Source organism: Lampetra fluviatilis, chromosome 62 (assembly GCF_964198595.1).
Source record: "Lampetra fluviatilis chromosome 62, kcLamFluv1.1, whole genome shotgun sequence".
Classification (NCBI taxonomy): domain Eukaryota; kingdom Metazoa; phylum Chordata; class Hyperoartia; order Petromyzontiformes; family Petromyzontidae; genus Lampetra; species Lampetra fluviatilis.
This window is the reverse complement of record NC_136336.1, coordinates 2,923,433-2,949,567: the sequence shown is the minus strand read 5'-3', so window position 1 is coordinate 2,949,567 and position 26,135 is coordinate 2,923,433. Positions and strand designations below refer to the sequence as shown.

At 54.1% G+C, this 26,135-nt stretch overlaps 1 protein-coding gene across 5 annotated transcripts in view; it reads left to right on the top strand.

Moving 5' to 3' along the window:
• Nucleotides 1–22,820, top strand: part of GABBR2 (gamma-aminobutyric acid type B receptor subunit 2) — a 51,078-nt gene extending 28,258 nt beyond the window's left edge. Inside the window, exons 12-19 of one of the 5 annotated variants that reach the window (XR_013640495.1) lie at nt 5,982–6,092; nt 6,840–7,064; nt 8,070–8,255; nt 9,639–9,777; nt 12,821–12,950; nt 14,472–14,763; nt 14,869–14,958; nt 18,055–22,820. Coding sequence is in view for 4 of the 5 variants with exons in the window: in XM_078881746.1 (XP_078737872.1) it covers nt 5,982–6,092; nt 6,840–7,064; nt 8,070–8,255; nt 9,639–9,777; nt 12,821–12,950; nt 14,472–14,718 (1,038 nt within the window). In the remaining variant the exon portion in view is untranslated. Of the gene's footprint in view, nt 1–5,981; nt 6,093–6,839; nt 7,065–8,069; nt 8,256–9,638; nt 9,778–12,820; nt 12,951–14,471; nt 14,764–14,868 lie in introns of those variants that run through there. The other 4 variants (XM_078881747.1, XM_078881746.1, XM_078881745.1 and 1 more) reach the window with 4 other exon arrangements.
• Nucleotides 22,821–26,135: the final 3,315 nt, after the last annotated feature.

The window sequence follows — 26,135 nt, the reverse complement described above, 5'->3', positions numbered from 1 at the left end:
GCAGCAACATCAGCAGCTGCAGCATCAGCAACATAATCAGCAGCAACACCAGCATCAGCAACATCATCAGCAGCAACATCATCAGCAGCATCAGCAGCAACATCATCATCAGCAGCATCAGCATCAGCAACATCAGCAGCAGCAGCAACATCAGCAGCAGCAGCATCGGCAACATCGTCAGCATCAGCATCAGCAACATCACCACAAGCAGTAGCATCATTATTAACAACATCATCAGCAACATCACCACTAGCAGCAGCATCATTATCAGCAACATCATCATCAGCAGCAGCAGCAACATCATTGGCAACAGAAGAATCATTATCAGCAGCAGCAGTGTAAGTTATCATTTGCAGCAACATCATCAACAACAACATCATCAACAACATCGTCAACAACAACATCATCAACAACAACATCATCAACAACAACATTGTCAACAACAACATCACCATCGTCACCATCCGAAGCATCATCGTCATCGGCAACAGAAGAATCACTATCAGCAGCAGCAGTGTAAGTTATCATTTGCATCAACATCATCAACATCAACAACAACATCATCAACAACAACATCATCAACATCAACAACACCACCATCGTCACCACCCGAAGCATCATCGCCATCAGTCGCCGCGGTCTCCCCACCCAGCCGCTCTCTTTCATGATCCAACTGCCGAATGCGTTGGCGACTGCCGTGCACGCCAGGTACTATAGGCTACAGGCTGCGTTGTTGCTGCTGCTGCTGCTGTTTGGGCTGATGATGCTGATGATGCTGCTGCTGTTTGGGCTGATGACGCTTCTGGTGCTGCCGATGATGCCGCCGCTGCTGCTGTTTGGGCTGATGATGCTGATGATGCTGCTGCTGTTTGGACTGATGACGCTTCTGCTGCTATCGATGATGCCGCTGTTGCTGCTGCTGCTGTTTGGGCTGATGATGCTGCTGCTGTTTAGGCTGATGATGCTGATGATGCTGATGATGCTGCTGCTGTTTGGACTGATGACACTTCTGCTGCTATCGATGATGCCGCTGTTGCTGCTGCTGCTGTTTGGGCTGATGATGATGATGCTGCTGCTGTTTAGGCTGATGATGCTGATGATGCTGCTGCTGTTTGGGCTGATGACGCTTCTGGTGCTGCCGATGATGCCGCCGCTGCTGCTGTTTGGGCTGATGATGCCGATGCTGCTGCTGCTGTTTGGACTGATGACGCTTCTGCTGCTATCGATGATGCCGCTGTTGCTGCTGCTGCTGTTTGGGCTGATGATGCTGATGATGCTGCTGCTGTTTGGGCTGATGACGCTTCTGGTGCTGCCGATGATGCCGCTGCTGCTGTTTGGGCTGATGATGCTGATGATGCTGCTGCTGTTTGGACTGATGACGCTTCTGCTGCTATCGATGATGCCGCTGTTGCTGCTGCTGCTGTTTGGGCTGATGATGCTGCTGCTGCTATCGATGATGCCGCTGTTGCTGCTGCTGCTGTTTGGGCTGATGATGATGATGCTGCTGCTGTTTAGGCTGATGATGCTGATGATGATGCTGCTGTTTGGGCTGATGACGCTTCTGGTGCTGCCGATGATGCCGCTGTTGCTGCTGCTGCTGTTTGGGCTGATGATGATGATGCTGCTGCTGTTTAGGCTGATGATGCTGATGATGATGCTGCTGTTTGGGCTGATGACGCTTCTGGTGCTGCCGATGATGCCGCTGCTGCTGTTTGGGCTGATGATGCTGATGATGCTGATGATGCTGATGATGCTGCTGCTGTTTGGACTGATGACACTTCTGCAGCTATCGATGATGCCGCTGTTGCTGCTGCTGCTGTTTGGGCTGATGATGATGATGCTGCTGCTGTTTAGGCTGATGATGCTGATGATGATGCTGCTGTTTGGGCTGATGACGCTTCTGGTGCTGCCGATGATGCCGCTGCTGCTGTTTGGGCTGATGATGCTGATGATGCTGCTGCTGTTTGGACTGATGACACTTCTGCTGCTATCGATGATGCCGCTGTTGCTGCTGCTGCTGTTTGGGCTGATGATGATGATGCTGCTGCTGTTTAGGCTGATGATGCTGATGATGATGCTGCTGTTTGGGCTGATGACGCTTCTGGTGCTGCCGATGATGTCGCTGCTGCTGTTTGGGCTGATGATGCTGATGATGCTGATGATGCTGATGCTGTTTAGGCTGATGATGCTGATGATGCTGATGATGCTGATGATGCTGCTGTTTGGGCTGATGACGTTTCTGCTGCTATCGATGATGCTGATGATGCTGCTGCTGTTTGGGCTGATGATGCTGATGATTCTGCTGCTGCTGCTATTTGGGCTGATGACGCTTCTGCTGCTATCGATGATGCCGTTGCTGCTGCTGGGTTCACTCCTGGCCCGGGCTGACCCGTGCCCTGGAGTGAACCCATGTCCCTTTGGCTCCGCGTGACTCCAGGCCGTTAAATAAATAAACAAATCGCTGCCTAACGGCGCCCGTTGCCTCCCGCGCAGTGCGCCCTGATTGGGGCGTCCATCAGCCTGGCAGCTCGGGGGGGGGGGGGGGGAGAAGGGGGGGAGGGTAATGAGATGAGGAGGTGACGGTGAGTAGAGGAGGGTGATGTAAATAAGGGAGCCACGGTGGCTAGGAGATGTTAACTAACTCGCCTGGTATACAGGAGGTCGTGGAGGTCGTGGGTTCGACCCTGACACCTGCTGCTGTATATTTGGAGTTTGTGTGTGTCTCTCTTTCATCATCATCACGGTGGCTAGGAGATGTTAACTACCTCGCCTGGTATACAGGAGGTCATGGGTTCGATCCCGACCCTGACGCCTACTGCTGTAGATTTGGAGTTTGCGTGTCTCTCTCTCTCTCATCATCGTCACGGTGGCTAGGAGATGTTAACTACCTCGCCTGGTGTACAGGAGGTCGTGGGTTCGATCCCGACCCTGACGCCTGCTGCTGTAGATTTGAAGTTTGCGTGCCTCTCTCTCATCATCATCATCACGGTGGCTAGGAGATGTTAACTACCTCGCCTGGTATACAGGAAGTCGTGGGTTCGACCCTGACGCCTGCTGCTATATATTTAGAGTTTGCGTGTCTCTCTCTCTCTCTCATCATCATCATCACGGTGGCGAGGAGATGTTAACTACCTCGCCTGGTATACAGGAGGTCGTGGGTTCGATCCCGACCCTGACGCCTGCTGCTGTAGATTTGGAGTTTGCATGTCTCTCTCTCTCTCATCATCATCAACTTAGGGATTTCGATCGAGTCATTGGGGGAGGGGGTGGCACGTGCCCCCCCCCCCCAATGACCCGATCGAAATCCCTAATTTCGATCGGATCGTTGGGGTTTATTAGTAATAAATCGGCATTTTGCGACCCCCACTGCCAATGTGTAGCATATCATTACGTGGCCAGGGACTCGATGAGATGATAGGACAATAGTCTGAGTCCATAATTGGCAATAAGTAACGGCAAAGCAGTTATAAGTGACTCACAGAATTGTGCGCAGTTGTGTCTACACAGAACACGACTTCCCTGAAGGCATCAACACCTTCAGCGAGCGCGATGCTTACTAACAACTCCTTACTTACTAACAACTCACTATGAGACCTCCTTTACCAGTAGCAAGATATAGTAATAGGTTTTTACCCTTTTATCTGGTACAAAAACTGACACCTTTATACAAGGGATCATGTTTTCAATAACCACAACACAAGCAGTCAAAATGCAAACAAAAATAAACAACTCGAGTCCAAAAGCTGTGGATACTAGGCTTTAAGAAAAGCTGTCTCGGGTGTGGACCAATCAACTTCAAGGACAGTGCATATCATTATCATAGTTGTTTATTTTTGATTGCATTTTGACTGCTTGTGTTGTGGTTATTGCAAACATGATCCCTTGTATAAAGGTGTCAGTTTTTGTACCAGATGAAAGGGTAAAAACTTATTATATTTTTCTACTGGTAAAGGAGGTCTCATAGTGTAAATGCTTACCCCGAGCTCTCAATACTCTGATAGTGCGCTGTTTTTTGAGTTGTACGCCTTTTGGGGTCATCTGGTCCAACACCAATGGAGACTAGGCTCTAAGAAAAGCTGTCTCGGGTGTGGACCAATCAACTTCAAGGACAGTGCATATCATTATCAGATATATTTATTTTTGTTTGCATTTTGACTGCTTGTGTTGTGGTTATTGCAAACATGATCCCTTGTATAAAGGTGTCAGTTTTTGTACCAGATAAAAGGGTAAAAATCTATTACTATATCTTTTGTACCAGATAAAAGGGTAAAAACCCATTCCTACTAACAACTCCTCTATCATTTTTCATTGCTGGAGGAGCTGCCCCCCTCTGCTTGAAAACCCTGGCTCTGCCTCTGGGAGGGGGTGGGATGAGTGTAAGAGGAGGGGACAGAGGGGGGGGGGGGTGATGCCGCCGACGACGATGATGATGATGATGCTTCTATTTAAAGCTTTCGTGACTGCAGGGATTCATCAGTGAGAATTATTATATTATATTATTATATATTGTAATAGGTTTTTACCCTTTTAACTGGTACAAAATCTGACACCTTTATACAAGGCATCATGTTTGCAATAACCTCAACACAAGAAGTCAAAATGCAAACAAAAAGAAACAACTCTGTTGATGATAATGATATGCACAGTGCATATCATTATCATCATCAGAGTTGTTTCTTTTTGTTTGCATTTTGAGGTTATTGCAAACATGATGCCTTGTATAAAGGTGTCAGATTTTGTACCAGTTAAAAGGGTAAAAACCTATTACTATATTTTGCCACTGGTAAAGGAGATCTCATAGTGTTATTATATATTATTATATTATTTTATTATTTTTATTATTTTATTATTCCCTTCTACGTGACTTCACCGAAAGAACCAAGAAGATGATGCTGCTGCTGCTGATGTTGGTGGAGGGGTGGGGGCGATGACGTCACCGGATGTGACGTCACAACAGGAGGAGGGGCTGTGGCCCGCCTCGTGGCGCACCACGGCTGTGAGCGCCGAGCTGCTGGGGAAATCTGTCCAACCCGATACTGGGGAGGCGTACACTGGGCGACGTTTCAGGCAACGGCCCTTATTCATAGAGAGGGGATAGAGGTAGCAGTGGGTCTGTCTCTCCAGCCTCTCTGTGTGTGCTCTGAAGAGGGGGCTGCCTGAAACGTCGCCTATTATTTGTACAAATGTTTCCCTGTTTAAAGTCGTAGTGTTATATGGGTCTCGATGTGAGTCTGTTGGTTTATGTGAGTCTATAGGTCTGTATGTGAGCGGGTTTCTACGTGAGTCCCTTGGGTCTCTGTGTGAGTCTATGGGTTTATGTAAGTCTATGGGTCTCGGTGTAAGTCTATGGGTTTATGTAAGTCTATGGGTCTCTGTGTGAGTCCATGGGTTTATGTAAGTCTATGGGTGTCTGTGTGAGTCTATGGGTTTATGTAAGTCTATGGGTCTCTGTGTGAGTCTATGGGTTTATGTAAGTCTATGGGTCTCTGTGTAAGTCTATGGGTTTATGTAAGTCTATGGGTCTCTGTGTGAGTCTATGGGTTTATGTAAGTCTACGGGTCTCTCTGCGAGTCTATGAGGCCTCAGTGTACTAATCACTGTGATTGGAGCTGAAATCCTGAGTGGAACCCAGGTTCCTAGCGGTCCCGGCTCCACGTCGGGCCCGGCGTGCCAGTTGCCAGGCCCCGTGTCCCGTTATCACCTCCGCCGCATTCGCGTTCGCCGCGTCTGTGGGCGAGCGGTGGTCATCCACCACTCAGCGATTCACTCACTCGCTCGCTCGCTCGCTCACCGGCAGCGCGTCGCCTCCTCGTCGCTACCGCCGCTGCCGTGGTCACTGTTGGCCGTGAACTTCACTCGTTGGTGTCTCTCCATCAGCTGTGTTGAGCAACTCGGACTTACTCGTACACTTGTATTCAACCACCACCACTGCCCCCCCCCCCCCGCTACCTGCCCCATACCCCCCCCCCTCCCGCCCCCAGCCCGACCCGTCGGGCCGGGACTTGGCGATCCGGCCGCAGCTGGAGCACTGTGAGAGCCACCACATGACTGTGTGGCTCGGGATCATCTACGCCTACAAGGGGCTGCTCATGGTGAGTGGTCGCTCACCCGCTCACCAGCTCACCCGCTTACCAGCTCACACGTCCATTCAGCTCGATAAGTCACTCGTTTGGTCACTCGTTTAAACTCACTCGCACATTCGCTCTCTCACTCGCTCAGCCACTCGATTACCTACCCATCCGCTCACCCACCCACTCACTCACCCACCCACTCACTCACTCACCCACTTACTCACCCACTCACCCACCCACTCACCCACTCGCCTGCCCATTCACCCATTCACTCACCCACTCACCGACTCTCCCACCCACTCATTCACTCACTCGTCCGCCCACTCACTCACCCACTCACTCACCCACTTACTCACCCATTCACCCACCCACTCACTGACTCGTCCGCCCACGCATTCACCCACCAACCCGCCCACCCACCTAACCACCCAGTCACCTACTCATTCACCCACCCACTCACCTACCCACTCACCCACCCACTCACTCGCCTGCCCACTCACTCGCTCGCTCACCTGCCCAACCGCCCACCCACTGAATTACCCAGACACCAACCCATTCACTCACCCACCCACCCTCTCACCCACTCATCCACTCAAGCACTTCCTCACCCACCCACTCACCGACTCACCCACCTATCCACCCATTATACTACCCACCTGCTCACCCATCCAGTCACCCACTCATTCACCCACCTACCCACTCACCCACCCACCTACCCACTCACCCACCCACCTTCCCCCCACCCCGATCCCCCCCAACCCCCACAAGGTTTTCGGCTGCTTCCTAGCGTGGGAGACGCGGAATGTCTCCATCCCGGCGCTCAACGACAGCCGCTACATCGGCATGGCGGTCTACAACGTGGGCATCATGAGCATCATCGGGGCGGCCGTCTCCTTCCTGACGCGCGACCAGCCCAACGTGCAGTACTGCGTCGTCGCGCTCGTCACCATCTTCTCCGCCACCATCACCCTCTGCCTCGTCTTCGTGCCCAAGGTGAGATGCGGCGGCGGCGACGGAGTAGGAGGAGGAGGCTTGTGGAGGGCGATGCGACTGGGCGGTGCCAGGCTAGGTGCGCAGTGAGGCTACCGGGCTACAGCTGGAGGCGGTCGCCCGTCAGCAGGAACGCGGCGAGTTGGCACGGTGGGGCGAGCGCACGTGGTGCCACCTGCCATTCAGCCAACCGATGGCACCTGCTGGGTCTGTCCAGCGAGCCTTTTGGCACTTCACGCGACGGCTTCAAGGTGCACCTAGCCTGGCACAAGTGGCCGGTAATCTCATGGCACCTGCTGGGTCTGTCCCGTGAGCCTTTTGGCACTTCACGCGACAGCTTCAAGGTGCACCTAGCCTGGCACAAGTGGCCGGTAATCTCATGGCACCTGCTGGGTCTGTCCCGTGAGCCTTTTGGCACTTCACGCGACGGCTTCAAGGTGCACCTAGCCTGGCACAAGCAACGTGGTGACGTCACCGCCAGTTGGTGACGAACGCCGATTGTTGTTGTGTGTGTGTGATATGTATAAGTGTACGCGTGACCTCCTGTCAGCGAGCTTTTACACACTTCATGTGGGCTCAAGGCGCATCTAGCCTGGCACAAGCGCCATGATAATGTACTCATGTGTGTGTACACATGTGTGTGTGTACCCATGTGTGTGTACCCATGCGTGTGTGTACCCATGTGTGTGTACCCATGCGTGTGTGTACTCATGTGTGTGTACACATGTGTGTGTGTACCCATGTGTGTGTGTTCCTCTGTGTGTGTGTTCCTCTGTGTGTGTGTGTGTGTACCCATGTGTGTGTCTTCCTCTGTGTGTGTGTGTACCCATGTATGTGTACACATGTGTGTGTACCCATGTGTGTGTGTACCCATGTGTGTGTGTTCCTCTGTGTGTGTGTGTTCCTCTGTGTGTGTGTGTACCCATGTGTGTGTGTTCCTCTTTGTGTGTGTGTGTTCCTCTGTGTGTGTGTGTGTGTACCCATGTGTGTGTGTTCCCATGCACGCAGCTTCTGGCGCTGCGCAAGAACCCGGACGCGGCGACGCAGGCGCGCCGCCTGCGTTTCACGCCGGGCAAGGCCACGGACGACCAACGCAACCTCCTGGCGAGCGGCGGCACCGTCCCCACCGGCTCGGCCACGCGCACCAACACGCTGCACGTGGACAACCGCAAGCTGCGCAAGAAGATCACCGAGGTGACGACGCAGACCACGACGTAGACCACGACGTAGTCTGCGTCTTGGCTACGTCGTAGTTTACGTCATAGTCTACATCTTGTCTGTGTCGTAAACACAACACAGACTATGACGTTTACACGACATAGACAAAGACTACGACGTAGACTATGATGTAGTCACGACGTAGACTATGATGTAGTCACGACGTAGGCTATGATGTAGTCACGACGTAGGCTATGATGTAGACTACGACGTAGACTACGACGTAGTCACGACGTAGACTATGATGTAGACTACGACGTAGACTATGATGTAGTCACGACGTAGACTATGATGTAGTCACGACGTAGACTATGATGTAGTCACGACGTAGACTATGATGTAGTCACGACGTAGACTATGATGTAGACTACGACGTAGACTATGATGTAGTCACGACGTAGACTATGATGTAGACTATGATGTAGTCACGACGTAGACTATGATGTAGACTACGACGTAGACTATGATGTAGTCACGACGTAGACTATGATGTAGACTACGACGTAGACTATGATGTAGTCACGACGTAGACTATGATGTAGACTATGACGTAGTCACCATTGGAACCTCCTTTGCCAGTAGCAAAATATGATAATTGTTTGTTTACCCTTTTATCTGGCAACAAAACTGACACCTTTTTTACAAGGAGTCATGTTTGCATTGACCACGATACCTGCGGTCGGAATGCAAACAAAAAAGACAACTTTGATAATGTATGCACTGTCCTTGAAGTTGATTGGTCCACACCCGAGACAGCTTTCCTTAGAGCCTAGTCTCACCCTGGTGTTGGACCAGATGACGCCAAAAGGCGCACAACTCAAAGACAATGCACCATCAGAGTATGAGAGCTCGGGGTTAAGCATTTACACCATTGGAACCTGAGTTGTGACGTAGACTATGATGTAGACGCAATGTAGACCTTCTTCTAGATTTGAAGCTTTCGTGACTGCAAGGATTCATATTCTTAGGTGTTTTCGGTAAAGTCACGTAGGTAAAACATTAAAATTAATAAAGTAAAATAAAATAAAAAATAAAAATCACGACGTTTCGGAGGCAACACAAGCTTCTGTCTTCAGGTGGAACCGTCACAGCCACGACAGCTGTATCAAGTAAATGAGAGATTGCAGGAGCTACCACTCCGTTTATATAATGGTTTGAGAGGGGGGAAGGGCCAAGTACAGAACACTTTTTATTCATATGGTAAGGTGAGGCTTAAGAGGGTGAGCCTTTGTTATGTAATGTAGACCACGACATAGACCACACGCGATGACACATTACACGCGACGTGACACGGCACCGCACGTACGGAAGGGTGACCTCCTGCGGTGCTGCCGCTGGCTCCGCCGGCGCTGCTTGCAGCTGGACACGCAGGTGGAGGAGCTGACCATCCAGCTGTACGACTCCATGGAGGACAACCCGTTCTTCCCCGAGGGGGAGAGTCGCTCCTGGGTCAACTACGGCTTCCTCGGCTGTGCGGGGGGGGCCGCGGGGCCTGCTGGTGAGCCGCCTCACCCTCACCCCGAGGCTTACGCTCGCTCAGAGTCTCACCCTGAGTGTCACCCTGAGTGTCACCCTGAGTGTCACCCTGAGTGTCACCCTGAGTCTCACCCTGAGTCTCACCGCGAGTCTCACCCTGAGTCTCACCCTGAGACTCACCCTGAGTGTCACCCTGAGTCTCACCCTGAGTCTCACCGCGAGTGTCACCCTGAGTCTCACCCTGAGTCTCACCCTGAGTGTCACCCTGAGTCTCACCGCGAGTGTCACCCTGAGTCTCACCCTGAGTCTCACCCTGAGTGTCACCGCGAGTCTCACCCTGAGTCTCACCCTGAGTCTCACCCTGAGTCTCACCCTGAGTCTCACCCTGAGTCTCACCCTGAGTGTCACCCTGAGTCTCACCCTGAGTCTCACCCTGAGACTCACCCTGAGTCTCACCCTGAGTCTCACCCTGAGTCTCACCCTGAGTGTCACCCTGAGTGTCACCCTGAGTCTCACCCTGAGTCTCACCGCGAGTCTCACCCTGAGTCTCACCCTGAGACTCACCCTGAGTGTCACCCTGAGTCTCACCCTGAGTCTCACCGCGAGTGTCACCCTGAGTCTCACCCTGAGTCTCACCCTGAGTGTCACCCTGAGTGTCACCCTGAGTCTCACCCTGAGTCTCACCGCGAGTGTCACCCTGAGTCTCACCCTGAGTCTCACCCTGAGTGTCACCCTGAGTCTCACCCCGAGTCTCACCCCGAGTCTCACCCTGAGTCTCACCGCGAGTGTCACCCTGAGTCTCACCCTGAGTCTCACCCTGAGTGTCACCCTGAGTGTCACCCTGAGTCTCACCCCGAGTCTCACCCTGAGTCTCACCGCGAGTGTCACCCTGAGTCTCACCCTGAGTCTCACCCTGAGTGTCACCCTGAGTGTCACCCTGAGTCTCACCCTGAGTCTCACCGCGAGTGTCACCCTGAGTCTCACCCTGAGTCTCACCCTGAGTCTCACCCTGAGTCTCACCCCGAGTCTCACCCCGAGTCTCACCCCGAGTCTCACCCTGAGTCTCACCCGAACCCTAAACCTTCCTCAAAGCTGGGTTGGGCCTGGCTAGCCATGGGCATTGTAGTGAAGTGGCCAAGCTCAGCTGGGTTGAGCCTGGCTAGCGATGGGGACTGCAGTGGAGTAACCAAGCTCAGCAGGGTTGAGCCTGGCTAGCCATGGGGATTGTAGTGGAGTGGGCAAGCTCAGCTGGGTTGGGCCTGGCTAGCGATGGGGACTGCAGTGGAGTAACCAAGCTCAGCTGGGTTGAGCCTGGCTAGCGATGGGGCCTGCAGTGGAGTGGGCAAGCTCAGCAGGATTTAGCCTGGCTAGCCATGGGGACTGCAGTGGAGTGGGCAAGCTCAGCCGGGTTGAGCCTGGCTAGCGATGGGGCCTGCAGTGGAGTGGGCAAGCTCAGCTGGGTTGAGCCTGGCTAGCCATGGGGACTGCAGTGGAGTGGGCAAGCTCAGCCGGGTTGAGCCTGGCTAGCGATGGGGCCTGCAGTGGAGTGGGCAAGCTCAGCTGGGTTGGGCCTGGCTAGCCATGGGGACTGCAGTGGAGTGGGCAAGCTCAGCTGGGTTGGGCCTGGCTAGCCATGGGGACTGCAGTGGAGTAACCAAGCTCAGCAGGGTTGAGCCTGGCTAGCCATGGGGACTGCAGTGGAGTGGGCAAGCTCAGCTGGGTTGAGCCTGGCTAGCGATGGGGCCTGCAGTGGAGTGGGCAAGCTCAGCTGGGTTGAGCCTGGCTAGCGATGGGGCCTGCAGTGAAGTGGGCAAGCTCAGCTGGGTTGAGCCTGGCTAGCGATGGGGATTGTAGTGGAGTGGGCAAGCTCAGCTGGGTTGAGCCTGGCTAGCGATGGGGCCTGCAGTGGAATGGGCAAGCTCAGCTGGGTTGAGCCTGGCTAGCGATGGGGCCTGCAGTGGAGTGGGCAAGCTCAGCTGGGTTGAGCCTGGCTAGCGATGGGGATTGTAGTGGATTGGGCAAGCTCAGCTGGGTTGAGCCTGGCTAGCGATGGGGCCTGCAGTGGAGTGGGCAAGCTCAGCTGGGTTGAGCCTGGCTAGCCATGGGGACTGCAGTGAAGTGGGCAAGCTCAGCTGGGTTGGGCCTGGCTAGCGATGGGGCCTGCAGTGGAGTGGGCAAGCTCAGCTGGGTTGGGCCTGGCTAGCAATGGGGCCTGCAGTGGAGTGGGCAAGCTCAGCCGGGTTGGGCCTGGCTAGCGATGGGGCCTGCAGTGGAGTGGGCAAGCTCAGCCGGTTTGAGCCTGGCTAGCGATGGGGATTGTAGTGGAGTGGGCAAGCTCAGCTGGGTTAAGCCTGGCTAGCCATGGGGACTGCAGTGGAGTTGCCAAGCTCAGCTGGGTTGAGCCTGGCTAGCCATGGGGCCTGCAGTGGAGTTGCCAAGCTCAGCTGGGTTAAGCCTGGCTAGCCATGGGGACTGCAGTGGAGTTGCCAAGCTCAGCTGGGTTGAGCCTGGCTAGCCATGGGGCCTGCAGTGGAGTTGCCAAGCTTAGCTGGGTTGAGCCTGGCTAGCCATGGGGCCTGCAGTGGAGTTGCCAAGCTCAGCTGGGTTAAGCCTGGCTAGCCATGGGGCCTGCAGTGGAGTTGCCAAGCTCAGCTGGGTTGAGCCTGGCTAGCCATGGGGCCTGCAGTGGAGTTGCCAAGCTCAGCTGGGTTAAGCCTGGCTAGCCATGGGGCCTGCAGTGGAGTTGCCAAGCTCAGCTGGGTTGAGCCTGGCTAGCGATGGGGATTGTAGTGGAGTGGGCAAGCTCAGCTGGGTTAAGCCAGGCTAGCGATGGGGATTGTAGTGGAGTCGCCAAGCTCAGCTGGGTTGAGCCTGGCTAGCGATGGGGCCTGCAGTGAAGTGGGCAAGCTCAGCTGGGTTGAGCCTGGCTAGCGATGGGGATTGTAGTGGAGTGGGCAAGCTCAGCTGGGTTGAGCCTGGCTAGCGATGGGGCCTGCAGTTGAGTATCCAAGCTCAGCGGGGTTGAGCCTGGCTAGCCATGGGGTGTGGGCCCCGTTGTGGCACAGGAGGGAGCGGCACGGTGAAGGAGCTGCTGACCCAGCAGCTCGAGGCGCTGGTGCCAACGTCGGGGAACCCGGCCACTCGGCCACAACAACCACAACAACAACAACAACAACCGCACGAGTCGCCCGGCAAGTGTGTGACACACACACGGAGACACGGAGACACGCGTGGCCTACAGACACGGGGGGGGGGGGGGTGGAGGTGCATGGGGACACAGTCAGAGACACGGGTACACAAGCAGAGACACGAGGACACGTGGCCTACAGATACGGGAGGGGGGGAGCATAGGGACACACACAGAGACACAGGGACACAGAGCAGAGACACGGGGATACGCGCGTGCAGACACGGGGATGCACGGAGAGACCACGTGACGATCTGAACACGGCTGTGTTGTGGAGTCCCACCGCCACCCGACGCAGCCAAACGAACTCGGCTGCCATGCGACGGGCGCACACGTGTCACAAAGCACCTGTTACCATGGTTACAGCTCAACTCATGCTGGTGAGTAAGATAGCGATTCTCACTCACCCACTCATTCACTCACTCACCCACTCACTCACTCACCCACTCACTCGCTCACCCACTCACTCACCCACTCACTCATCCACCCACTCACTCACTCACCCACTCACTCACCCACCCACTCACTCACCCATTCACTCACTCACCCACTCACCCACTCACCCACCCACTCACTCACCCACCCACTCACTCACCCACTCATTCACTCACTCACTCACCCACCCACCCACTCACTCACTCACTCACCCACTCACTCACTCACTCACCCACTCACTCACCCACTCACTCACTCACCCATTCACTCACTCACCCACCCACCCACTCACCCACTAACCCATCCACCCACCCACTCACTCACCCACGGACAAAGAGAGACAGAGAGAGAGAGACAGAGAAAGAGACCCACTTACATGGACAGAGAGAGACACACAGAGAGAGACACACAGAGAGAGAGACACAAAGAGAGAGACACACAGAGAGAGACACACAGAGAGAGAGACACAAAGAGAGACACACACAGAGAGAGACACACAGAGAGAGAGACACACAGAGAGAGAGACACAAAGAGAGACACACACAGAGAGAGACACACAGAGAGAGACACAAAGAGAGAGACACACAGAGAGAGACACACAGAGAGAGAGACACACAGAGAGAGACACACAGAGAGAGACACACAGAGAGAGAGAGACACACAGAGAGAGAGACACAAAGAGAGAGACACACAGAAAGAGACACACAGAGAGAGAGACACAAAGAGAGAGACACACAGAGAGAGAGAGACACACAGAGAGAGACACACAGAGAGAGACACACAGAGAGAGACACACAGAGAGAGACACACAGAGAGAGAGACACACAGAGAGAGACACAAAGAGAGAGACACACAGAGAGAGACACACAGAGAGAGACACACAGAGAGAGACACACAGAGAGAGACACACAGAGAGAGACACACAGAGAGAGACACACAGAGAGAGACACACAGAGAGAGACACACAGAGAGAGACACACAGAGAGAGACACAGACAGAGAGAGCGACTACACTCTCTGTCCACACACCTTCACTCTCTGCTCCCCCCTCTGCCCCCCAATCCCCCCTGCCTCTACCCCCCCCCCCCCCAACAGCGGACTCCGCCGCCTGTCGATCCAACTGCCCATACTTCACCACGCATACCTCCCCTCCATAGGGGGGGCCCCCGCGGGCGACTCGAGCCCCTGCGCCACGCCGAGCCCCCTCGAGACGCTGCCCCCCCCGGCGCGCCTCGGGGTTCGCTTCTCCACCGCGGGGGGGAGCGGCGGGGGAGGGGGGGCTTCGGGGGGGACGCCCAGGGTGGGGGCCACCCCCAACGGGGGGGGCATCCGTGCCATGTGACGCGGGGGGGGGGGGGGCGAGTGGGGGAGCGCATCCCTGTTCAGGGTGAGTGAGAATATCATCAACAACAACAACCACCACCACATACAACAATGGTTTCATTTTGTACAGCGTCTTTCATGCAATGGCTGCTTTGGGTACACGGTCCAGACATCCCGAGAGACCCTGGCTGACAGAGGAGGTGTTCCGGCTGGCTGAGAAAAAGCGACAGGCCCACTCTCATCGTCTACAGCATCCCAGGTCAGAGAATGAGGAGGCTTACCGCAGCCTTCGCTCGGAGATTTAGAGAGCCATGAGGCGCTGCAAGGATGGGTGGTGGTCGCGGGTTGCTGAGGAGATGGAGTCTGCCTAAATGGCCCATGATCACAAATCGCTATTTGACTCCATCAAAAAAGGAACCTGCAGCACCACACCTATTACCATCATTAGAGGAAAGAACGGTGATCTAATCTCTGCCCCCCGGGAACAGGTTTGCAGATTTGCTGAGCATTTCTGTGAGGTCCTGGGGGAGGGGAAATGCCTCAGCCTGGAAAAAACATCATGAGACAAAGTGGGGATGACCCTGCTGAGGCTGAGGTGCCATCTCTTGAGGAAGTACTGAAGGCGATCCAGAGTCTGAGACGGGGAAAGTCACCGGGCAGAGATGATTTTCCAAGCGAATTGCTGAGGGAGGGTGGCGTTTGTGCACAGACTGCCCTACATGACATCATAACAACAGTCTGGACCACTGGATGGGTTCCACAGGATTAGAAGGATGCCCTGGTGGTCCCCCTCTTTAAGAAGGAGGCCGCACAGACTGTAACAATGATCACACTGGTCAACACACTTTTTCTGGCATAAGGTATTCCAACGGTTTATAAGGTAATTTTGGGGTGCTGATTCCAAATCTGGCATCAGTTTTTGTCTATCACATCAGGTTTTTGAGATATCAAATATTGCATTTTCAATAAAAACTGCAGAAGAAAAATATTAAATAAATGTGGATATCTACATAAAATTATATTATAAACACACTATCCTAAAAATACAGCACCATATTTTAACACTAAAGCAGTCACTGACTCGCAACAACTTACAATCATACGTGACAGAGTTAATTTCGGGTAAAATCAATGAAAATGGGGTATGCCGATAGCATAAAAATGATGTGATAGAGCAAATCTGAGATGAAATTTGGAATCAGCACCCTGAAATTAGTCTAAAACAGCTGCAAATGTCCAGGCCAGAAATTTTTTTATTTTTTGTTGACCAGTGTTATTCAACATCGCCTTACCAGGCACGCTGAGGAGAGGCTTGCGGAGCACCAATGCGGTTTCAGGAAAGGGCGGTCCTGCACAGATGCCATATTTTCTGTCCGTCTGCTACAGTAGAGGTGTAGGGAATTCCAACAAGACCTAAATCTCTGCTTTATTGACCCAGTCAAAGCCTATGATACCATCAGTAGGCCTGGGCTCTGGGTTATTCTTTGTGTTGTCAGAGTCCCTGACCCTCTGATCATGATCATTAAGGACCTTCATGATGGTGTGTGGTCCCGGGTAAAATGACATGGCCGGGAGTCGAAGCCATTCCCTGTTCACCTCGGAGTGCGACAGGGATGTCCTCTGGCTCCCACATTATTTAACATTTTTCGACCACGTAGTTTGTGAAGCCTTCGATGACTGTACCGGAGGAATTTCCATCTGGTACAGATATAATGGGAGGCTGATCGATGCCCGGGTGCGGTCAAAGGATGGCTTCCTATTGGTCAAGCACGTTATGTATGCCGATGATCTGGTAATTGCTGCTCACTCAGAGAAGGAGTTGGAGGCACTGCTGCTGAGACTGGAGCGTGCCATTAAGAATTAGAGCCTTACCATCAGCCCCACCAAAACACCTGCCTGGGTATTTTGTACCATCGGACACTCCACCCCCACAACTCCCAATTGGTGATGGGGCAGTTGTGGAAAGAGTGGAGAGTTTCCCATACCTGGGCAGTGTGCTCATGACCAGCTCCGGTTTGACAGCAGAGGTCTCACTCCGAATAAGTCGAGCGGCATTCTCTTTTCATCGGTTGCATAACGCTTGGTGAATGCGACCTCGTCTGTCGTTCCGCACAAAGCTTCAGGTTTTCTCGGCCACAGTCATTCCCTCCCATCTCTACGTTTGCGAAACGTGGAGCCCCCTAATGGAACATCTTCGCCGGTTAGAAACATTTAGGCTGGCCTGCCTACGATCCATCCTGGATTTAACCAGGCTGGAATGTGTGAGGAGCTCACGAATCCTTGAGCTCCTCCGGCAGGCAAGGCTCCGATGGCCGGGTCATGTAGCCCGCATGCCCAGCCACCGCATGTATAAATAGCTTATATTCGGCCGGATAGAGGGGACTAAACGGGCGCGGCACGGGCTAGAAAAGAGATGGAGTGATGTGGTCCAGGAGGACGTGGAGCTGAGTGGACTTGCTGATGACTGGTACCAGCGGTGTCAAGATCGGCCTCAGTGGAGGAGGCTCGTGAAGGACGCTACTGGGCAGTTGGAGGCAGTCGCCCTCCAACAACGACGGAGAGCAGAGAAGTGACGCTCACAACAACGAGCGGAGCGCCGGGTGGCTAAAGCACAGCAAGTTGGCACGGTAGGGGGCACAGGTGGTGCATCAGCCACTCGTCTCAGTCAGTCCACCCGTGGCACCTGGGTCTGTCCCATGACCTCCTGCCAGCGGGCGTTCGACACCACACGTGGCCTCAACGTGCACATAGCCTGGTACAAGCGTCGTGGTGACGTCACCGCCACTTAGTGGCGAATGGCGGTTGTTGTTGTGAGTGAGCGCTTGAGTGTGAGTGAGTGTGAGTGAGTGAGTGTGAGTGAGTGAGTATGAGTGTGTATGAGTGAGTGTGAGTGAGTGAGTGTGAGTGAGTGAGTGTGTGTGAGTGTGTGAGTGTGTGAGTGAGTGTGAGTGAGTGAGTGTGACTGAGTGTGAGTGAGTGTGAGTGAGTGAGTGTGACTGAGTGTGAGTGAGTGTGAGTGAGTGAGTGGTGACTGAGTGTGAGTGTGTGTGTGTGAGTGTGTGAGTGTGAGTGAGTGAGTGAGTGTGACTGAGTGTGAGTGAGTGTGAGTGAGTGAGTATGAGTGTGTGTGAGTGAGTGTGAGTGAGTGAGAGTGAGTGTGAGTGAGTGAGTGTGTGTGTGTGTGTGAGTGAGTGAGTGTGAGTGAGTGAGTGTGACTGAGTGTGAGTGAGTGTGAGTGAGTGAGTGGTGACTGAGTGTGAGTGAGTGTGAGTGAGTGAGTGAGTGGTGAGTGTGAGTGAGTGTGAGTGAGTGCGTGGTGTGTCACTGGCATGACAACAACCGTTGTTGCTCACAGACTCACAGGCAGGGACAGCGGGGACCGTGTGGATACGAATAACAGCAGGAGCAGCGTGGGGGGAGCAGCGTGGGGGGAGCAGCATCGGGGGAGCAGCGATGACAACACCCGTGGATGATGCGCCGTGTGATGTACGATCCGGAGCAATGACAACTCCACGGTGCTGAGTCCAGCGCAGTCGACTCAGCACCGTTCACGGGACGCTGCCATGCCCTTTGGCGTGCTCGAGAACGGCACAACCGCGTGGAAGCACAAAAGCGCGCAGCACAACCGCGCGGAATCACAACTGTGCCGTTCAAATGCGCGACACGACGGTGCACAGCACACACACGCACACACAAAGACAAAGATCCCCCATGTAGCCTTGACAGACTGTTGGGGCAAGTGCTGTTAGCGAGTAGCACCTATGAAGGCCAGCACAGCATAGGAGGGGGTGGGCGGCCAACACCACGCCCGGCCGCCTTTGTCTCCCCAGTAGCGATGTTTACACATCGCACCGGGTACTCATTTGAGGCTGAGTCGACCTCGGGGAGTGCCCAGGACCGGTTCAGATAATCGTCACTGGTGTTGGCTGTGAGCGGGAATCGAACCAGGGTCGCCGGGTTCGTAGCGCAGCGTAGCGCTAACCACTACACTACCGCTCCCCACGCACGCGCACACAGACGGGCACATACACACACGCACACACACGCACACACACACTGACACACACACGCACACACAAGCGAACACACACGCACACACACACTGACACACACACACGCACACACACGCACACACACACTGACACACACACACGCACACACAAGCGAACACACACGCACACACACACTGACACACACACACGCACACACACGCACACACACACTGACACACACACACGCACACACAAGCGAACACACACGCGGGCATCCTCTTCATCTCTGGCACCACTGCACGCTCAGCAGGCCACCTTCCCGCACCCCACCCTCGCCTCGCCCCCCTCCACGTGCTGTGAGCGAGCGCCTCCGTGCCGGATGGAGCGAAGTGCGGGGGGGGTCTGTAGCGTGCGATGTTGTAAAGGGGCCCTAAATAAATAAATAAACACGTAAATATTAAAACACAAATGTTTAACTTGCACAGTAAAGTAATTGTGTTTTTCCATTTGCTGTACAGCCGGGTAATACAGCAAATCGCTAACCTTAAACATAAAAGTTCAAGGCGGTATAGTACTATAGTATTCTTAGGGGTGAGGGGGTGGAAGGGTGAGGGGGTGGGGGGGTCAGGGGGTGGAGGAGAGTTGGTTGCCACATCCACACCCGGTCAACTTTGTCCACCAGGCGCTGATGCCACCGCACCGGGGGGGAGGGGGGGGTTACTCATTTGAGGCTGAGTCGACCTAGGGACCGGTTCAGATAATCGTCACCGGTGTTGGCCGTGAGCGGGAATCGAACTCGGGTCTCCCAGGTTCCTAGCGCAGCGCTCACCGCCACCCCATCGCTCCTCACCTTGAGGCACGCACACACACACGTGACACGCGACACACGCACACACGCACACGCGACACGCGACACGCACACACGTGACATGCACACACGTAAAACACAACACACACGTGGCACACACACACGTGACACGCGCGCGCACACGTGACACGCGACACACACGCGACAACACACACCGTCACAAGGACCTTGTGTTTTTTTGTCTTCGTTCAAACCGGTTTTGTACGAATCGCGTGGTCGGTGATCGCCGACCAAATACGCGTCCAGTGTTGGGCAGGGGTGGGGGGAGGGTTGGGATTTGTGGGTGGTGATGGTGGGGGTAGGGGGGGCACGGGCCCCCCCCCCAGCGCAACCTCCACCTCCGTGTTGTTGTTAGAGAAGGGAACCCTCGGTAGTGGACATCACAGAGCTACTGCTGAGATCTCCCTCTTCAGGTGACCAATCCGGTGTACACAGAAGGGGCCGCAGAAGTGGAAATGACAGAGCTACTGCTGAGATCTCCCTCTTCAAGTGACCACTCTGGTGTACACAGAAGGGCCCGCGGAAGGGGACATCACGGAGCTACTGCTGAGATCTCCCTCTTCAAGTGACCACTCTGGTGTACACAGAAGGGCCCGCGGAAGGGGACATCACGGAGCTACTGCTGAGATCTCCCTCTTCAAGTGACCACTCTCGTGTACACAGAAGGGCCCGCGGAAGGGGACATCACGGAGCTACTGCTGAGATCTCCCTCTTCAAGTGACAAATCTGGTGTGCACAGAAGGGCCCGCGGAAGTGGACATCACGGAGATACCGCTGAGATCTCATTCAAGTGGTCAATCTGGTCCACTCAGAACGGCCCCTGTGGAAACCCTTCAATCGATTTCCGGTCTGCAAATGGCAGAGGGCAGCACTTTCCCCATCGGCTTTGCCATATGGGAGTAATGTGCTCGTTGCATGACAGTTCATTTAATTTTCAGAGCTGGAATGTTGCCAAATGTGACGCGACGGGGTTGTTTCGTACAGTCATGGGTGACCGGGCTGAGACCATCAACTCGATAGACATGAGAGCCCGGCTAAGTCACCGTTTGATGGCAGAAGAAAATAACAAATCTACTTGTCCAGAGTAAGGCGACGGTTTAAACACCGTGTGAGTTAGGGCCACGGAATGATCCGGCCAAATGTGTCGTGAGAGCCTCTTGCCAACCTGACCCAAACCTAACATTATCACGTGGTGGTACGTGGGCGAACACCCAAAAAAATAAAAATATATATCACGAACAATAAACCTACATGTTAAGTTATATTATTGTACATAGAGCAAAGGTACGGATTCACCTCTGAAATTATCGCGATATATCGATAAACGCAGCTACAGCTAAACACCATACCCTTGGGTTTTTTTCAGTGCTGTTCTTACAAACTGAGTAATCATTGGAAAGTTGTTATTAACCATACAAAAAAGTTTTAACTACACATTTTTGGACCATCTTATTTGACAGGTACTAATTCTACTTTACCGAGTGTTGACATCCCCAGCGTTGAACAGCACTCTCCTTTTTGTTTTCCGATTGTCAACCAACACTGGGTAAAACAACATGCGCAGTGTCGTTCTCTTCTAGCATGTGCACCTTTAGCATGTGCACCTTTTGTTCTCTTTTAGCTCCGCCCCCCCCCCCAACACGTTCCATTCATTGGCTACCACATTCAGATAAGCCCCTCCCCCCTCCTCCCCCCTTAACTTGTATTTAAGAGCTTGTCTCTCGGAGTTTTGCCTCACTTGATACAGTAAATTTAGCTGTGACGGTCCCACCTGATGACGGATACTTGTGTTGCCTCCGAAACGTCGTGATTTGTTTATATTATTTGTATTATTATTTTATTTATTTTGTATTTTTACCTCCGAAACGTCGTGATTTAGTATTTAATTTATATTATTACTTCTATTGTTTTTATTATTATTTTATTTTTTATTTATTTTTACCTCCGAAACGTCGTGATTTATTCTTTAATTTCAATTATTAGTTCTATTTTTATTATCAAATTATTTATTCTTTACTTCTATTACTTATTTATTTTCGCCTACGTGACTTTACCGAAAAAACCTAAGAGTATTTCCCATGTATATGCTAAACTCATCTTGATATGCACATTCTTTTTGTTAAGGCGCTCTTCTACCACCCCCAACCCAGCTTATATGTAAGTTCCTAGCTTGAAGTGTCTCATTCTTCACCTGAGGACGGCTGCTTGCGTTGTGGCCGAAACGTCGTGAGAATTGTTTAATTTTATTATGTTTTATTTTTATTATTTTATTACTTCCCTTCTACGTGACTTTACCGAAAAAACCAAGAAGAGGAGTATGAATCCTTGCAGTCACGAAAGCTTCAAATCGCTAAACACCACTCAGCCGGTTTTAAGTCCCCCTGCTTGCGCATGCCTCCTTCGGCCAACACGGGGCGGCTCCCAGCATGCACCGCGCGTCGTAAAGTAGCGTGGCTGTGATGTCACAGAGGGGCGGCAATATGGCGGCGAGCGTGCAAAACCACGTGGCATGCCGCTGAGAATCCCGTTTTCGCGTTTACACGCGTGTCGGGCAGAACCGCGACCCACACAGACTTTGGGTGTTGTTGTTGTGTTGGCAGTTGCCGTGTTGTTCTTATTTTTAAACCGAACAAACAAACAAAAATCACACGTCTCCCTGCTCCCAAGCGAGCAAATCCAGCAGCGCTTACCTTCTTACTTTGTTGGGACGCCCTGAGCCAGTGGTGGAAACTTCCACATTCCCATGGCCGGGGTTCCAGTCACCCTACACATTGGACAACGGTCTGTGTGACTGACTAACCTCTGAATTTTGTTGGCCTCGTCCTCTGTTGCGCACATGGCCACGTGTGGTGACACCCCGTGCTTCCTCGCGGTTTTTTGCACAACGTGGTTGTCGTCTCGCGATGACGGTTTAGTTGTTATTGTTGTTGTGGTTTTCGTTGTTGTAGTGTCGAGGCGTTGGGTGGGGTGTGAGAGGCGCTGTCCGATCATGATGGGAGAGGGTTAAGGGTGAGCGATGGGGGGTGGGGGGTAGAGTGTGAGTGGGTTGGAATGGCGCAGCACGTGGCAGCCTCGCCCGGTGGGTGAGCCCCGTGCCCTTGGACCCGCCTGCCACGATCTGCCACGTGTTCTACCGAGTGGTCGATATTCACCTCTCACGTTGCCAGCTATTAGTTTTGATTTTTTCTTTTTTTTATCTAAGTATTTATACAAAATATTTCCGCCCCTTTCCTCCCCACCCACCTCCCCCCCCCACAAAAATGTATAAACAAAATCTGTTACGCCCCCTTCCCCACGAAAAATAAATGTTTGGTTCAGCCCTGCTGCCCCCGCGCTCTCATGGTGATGGCTCTCTCGCTGTAAACGAAAGGGGGGCGCGTGACGTCATCACGAACCAAACAAGTTGTCGACGTGATGACGTCACCGCACTTTATTTTGTAAGCGTCGCGATGACGTCATCGCAGTTGTTATGTTTAGTGGCGTCACAGCGCCCACGTCATCACCCCTGCATCTCGCTGCTGCTACTGCAAGATAACTCCTCGTATCCGCCAAACCCTCTTATCTGCCAATCCTCTTATCTGCCAAACCCTATTATCTGCCAAACCCTCTTATCTGCCAAACCCTATTATCTGCCAACCCCTCTTATCTGCCAATCCTCTTATCTCTCAATCCTCTTATCTGCCAAACCCTCTTATCTGTCAATCCTCTTATCTGCCAAACCCTCCTATCTGTCAATCCTCTTATCTGCCAAACCCTCCTATCTGTCAATCCTCTTATCTGCCAAACCCTCTTATCTGTCAGTCCTCTTATCTGCCAATCATATTATCCACCAACCTCCCTATTTGTCAATCCTCTTATGTGCCAATCATATTATCCACCAACCTCCCTATCTGTCAATCCTCTTATCTGCCAATCATATTATCTACCAATACTCTTATCCGCTAACCCTCTATTACGCCAAACCTCTTTTCCGCAAATCCTCTTATCCGTGGCAGCTGTAGGGTCCGTGAAAAAAAACTCCTATTATCCTGCGGGCCCTGTTCCTCCTATTATCCGTGATTTCCGCGACTTTTTTTGTACAAGTCTTTTTGGGGCGGCATCCTATTATCCGCGGACAAGAGTCACCGCGCGGAAAACGTCCATCCTCCCCCCCGCGGGATGATCCACGAATCGCGGTGAATCGGATGATCCCCAACGTAGCCCCCCCCTCCCTTGCCCCCCGTTGCCCCCCGCGTGTCACCGCGGATGAGAGGAGTTCTGTGCAAGAGGGCGTGCACCTGGGCGCGTCGTGGAGAAGGGTCGTGGTGACGACGAGCTCGCTCTGGTGGAGCACGTGGTCTTGATGACGCTGTCGTTTATTCAACACGGTTCCCCTTGGAGTGCGGTAATACTTGGTCTAGCAGCAGCAGCATCATCAGCAGCAACATCATCATCAGCAACCATCAACAGCATCAGAAGCAGCATCATCAGCAGCAACAGCCGCATCATCAGCAGCAGCATCAGCAGCAGCAACATCATCATCAGCAGCAGCAACATCATCAGCAGTAACAGCATCATCAGCAACAGCATCATCAGCAACAGCATCATCATCAGCAGCAGCAGCAGCATCATCGATGGCCCAAGGCTCCGATCCCTGCCTGGCTGTCATCGCCGTCATCTGTGGGGCCACGTGGCAGGCCCCGGGAGACACGTGGCAGGCCCCGGGAGACACGTGGCAGACCCCGGGAGACACGTGGCAGACCCCGGGAGACACGTGGCAGGCCCCGGGAGACACGTGGCAGGCGCCGGGAGACACGTGGCAGACCCCGGGAGACACGTGGCAGGCCCCGGGAGACACGTGGCAGGCCCCGGGAGACACGTGGCAGGCCCCGGGAGACACGTGGCAGGCGCCGGGAGACACGTGGCAGGCCCCGGGAGACACGTGGCAGACCCCGGGAGACACGTGGCAGGCCCCGGGAGACACGTGACAGGCGCCGGGAGACACGTGGCAGGCGCCGGGAGACACGTGGCAGGCGCCGGGAGACACGTGGCAGGCGCCGGGAGACACGTGGCAGGCGCCGGGAGACACGTGGCAGGCCCCGGGAGACACGTGGCAGACCCCGGGAGACACGTGGCAGACCCCGGGAGACACGTGGCAGGCCCCGGGAGACACGTGGCAGGCGCCGGGAGACACGTGGCAGACCCCGGGAGACACGTGGCAGGCGCCGGGAGACACGTGGCAGGCCCCGGGAGACACGTGGCAGGCCCCGGGAGACACGTGACAGGCGCCGGGAGACACGTGGCAGGCCCCGGGAGACACGTGGCAGGCGCCGGGAGACACGTGGCAGACCCCGGGAGACACGTGGCAGACCCCGGGAGACACGTGGCAGACCCCGGGAGACACGTGGCAGGCCCCGGGAGACACGTGACAGGCGCCGGGAGACACGTGGCAGGCCCCGGGAGACACGTGGCAGGCGCCGGGAGACACGTGGCAGGCGCCGGGAGACACGTGGCAGGCGCCGGGAGACACGTGGCAGGCCCCGGGAGACACGTGGCAGACCCCGGGAGACACGTGGCAGACCCCGGGAGACACGTGGCAGGCCCCGGGAGACACGTGGCAGGCGCCGGGAGACACGTGGCAGACCCCGGGAGACACGTGGCAGACCCCGGGAGACACGTGGCAGGCCCCGGGAGACACGTGGCAGACCCCGGGAGACACGTGGCAGGCCCCCGGGAGACACGTGACAGGCGCCGGGAGACACGTGGCAGGCCCCGGGAGACACGTGGCAGGCCCCGGGAGACACGTGGCAGGCGCCGGGAGACACGTGGCAGGCCCCGGGAGACACGTGGCAGGTCCCGGGAAACACGTGGCAGGCGCCGGGAGACACGTGGCAGGCCCCGGGAGACACGTGGCAGGCCCCGGGAGACACGTGGCAGGCGCCGGGAGACACGTGGAAGGCACCGGGAGACACGTGGCAGGCCCCGGGAGACACGTGGCAGACCCCGGGAGACACGTGGCAGGCGCCGGGAGACACGTGGCAGGCCCCGGGAGACACGTGGCAGGCTCCTCTGGCCGATTCAGTGTTGGGCCAGACCCAGTTTTCACCGCGTTATCAATCAGCCACCGCACAAGGAGGGAGTTGATGATGATTATTTTTTTGCACCCCTCTGTGAGAGAAGAACGAGGTTCATTTAATCCCTGCGAACGTTTTAATCCGTTATTAACCCATCTACCTTCGACTGAACTGACAACCATTTGTGGTAAGCACCACGCCCTCCTGTGTCAGGCCACAGACCGAACCGTCGCTCCCCACCACCCCCACCTCCCCCATAATAAAAGTGAATGTGCATTTATTTTCATTTATTTTCATTTTATTTTGCCAGGTAAGGCCCACTGAGCTATATAGCTTATTTTCAGAAGCGGCCTGGACACAAATGATAGCTCAACGAAGTGGCTTATCGTCGTGTGGAAATGTACAGCAGCCAAAAACCCTAAACGCGTGACGTTGATTCTAAACGTGGAGGGGAAAAACCGGAGGACCCGGAGAAAAATCCACGCGACCACGGGGAGAGAGAGACACGCAAACTCCAAATACA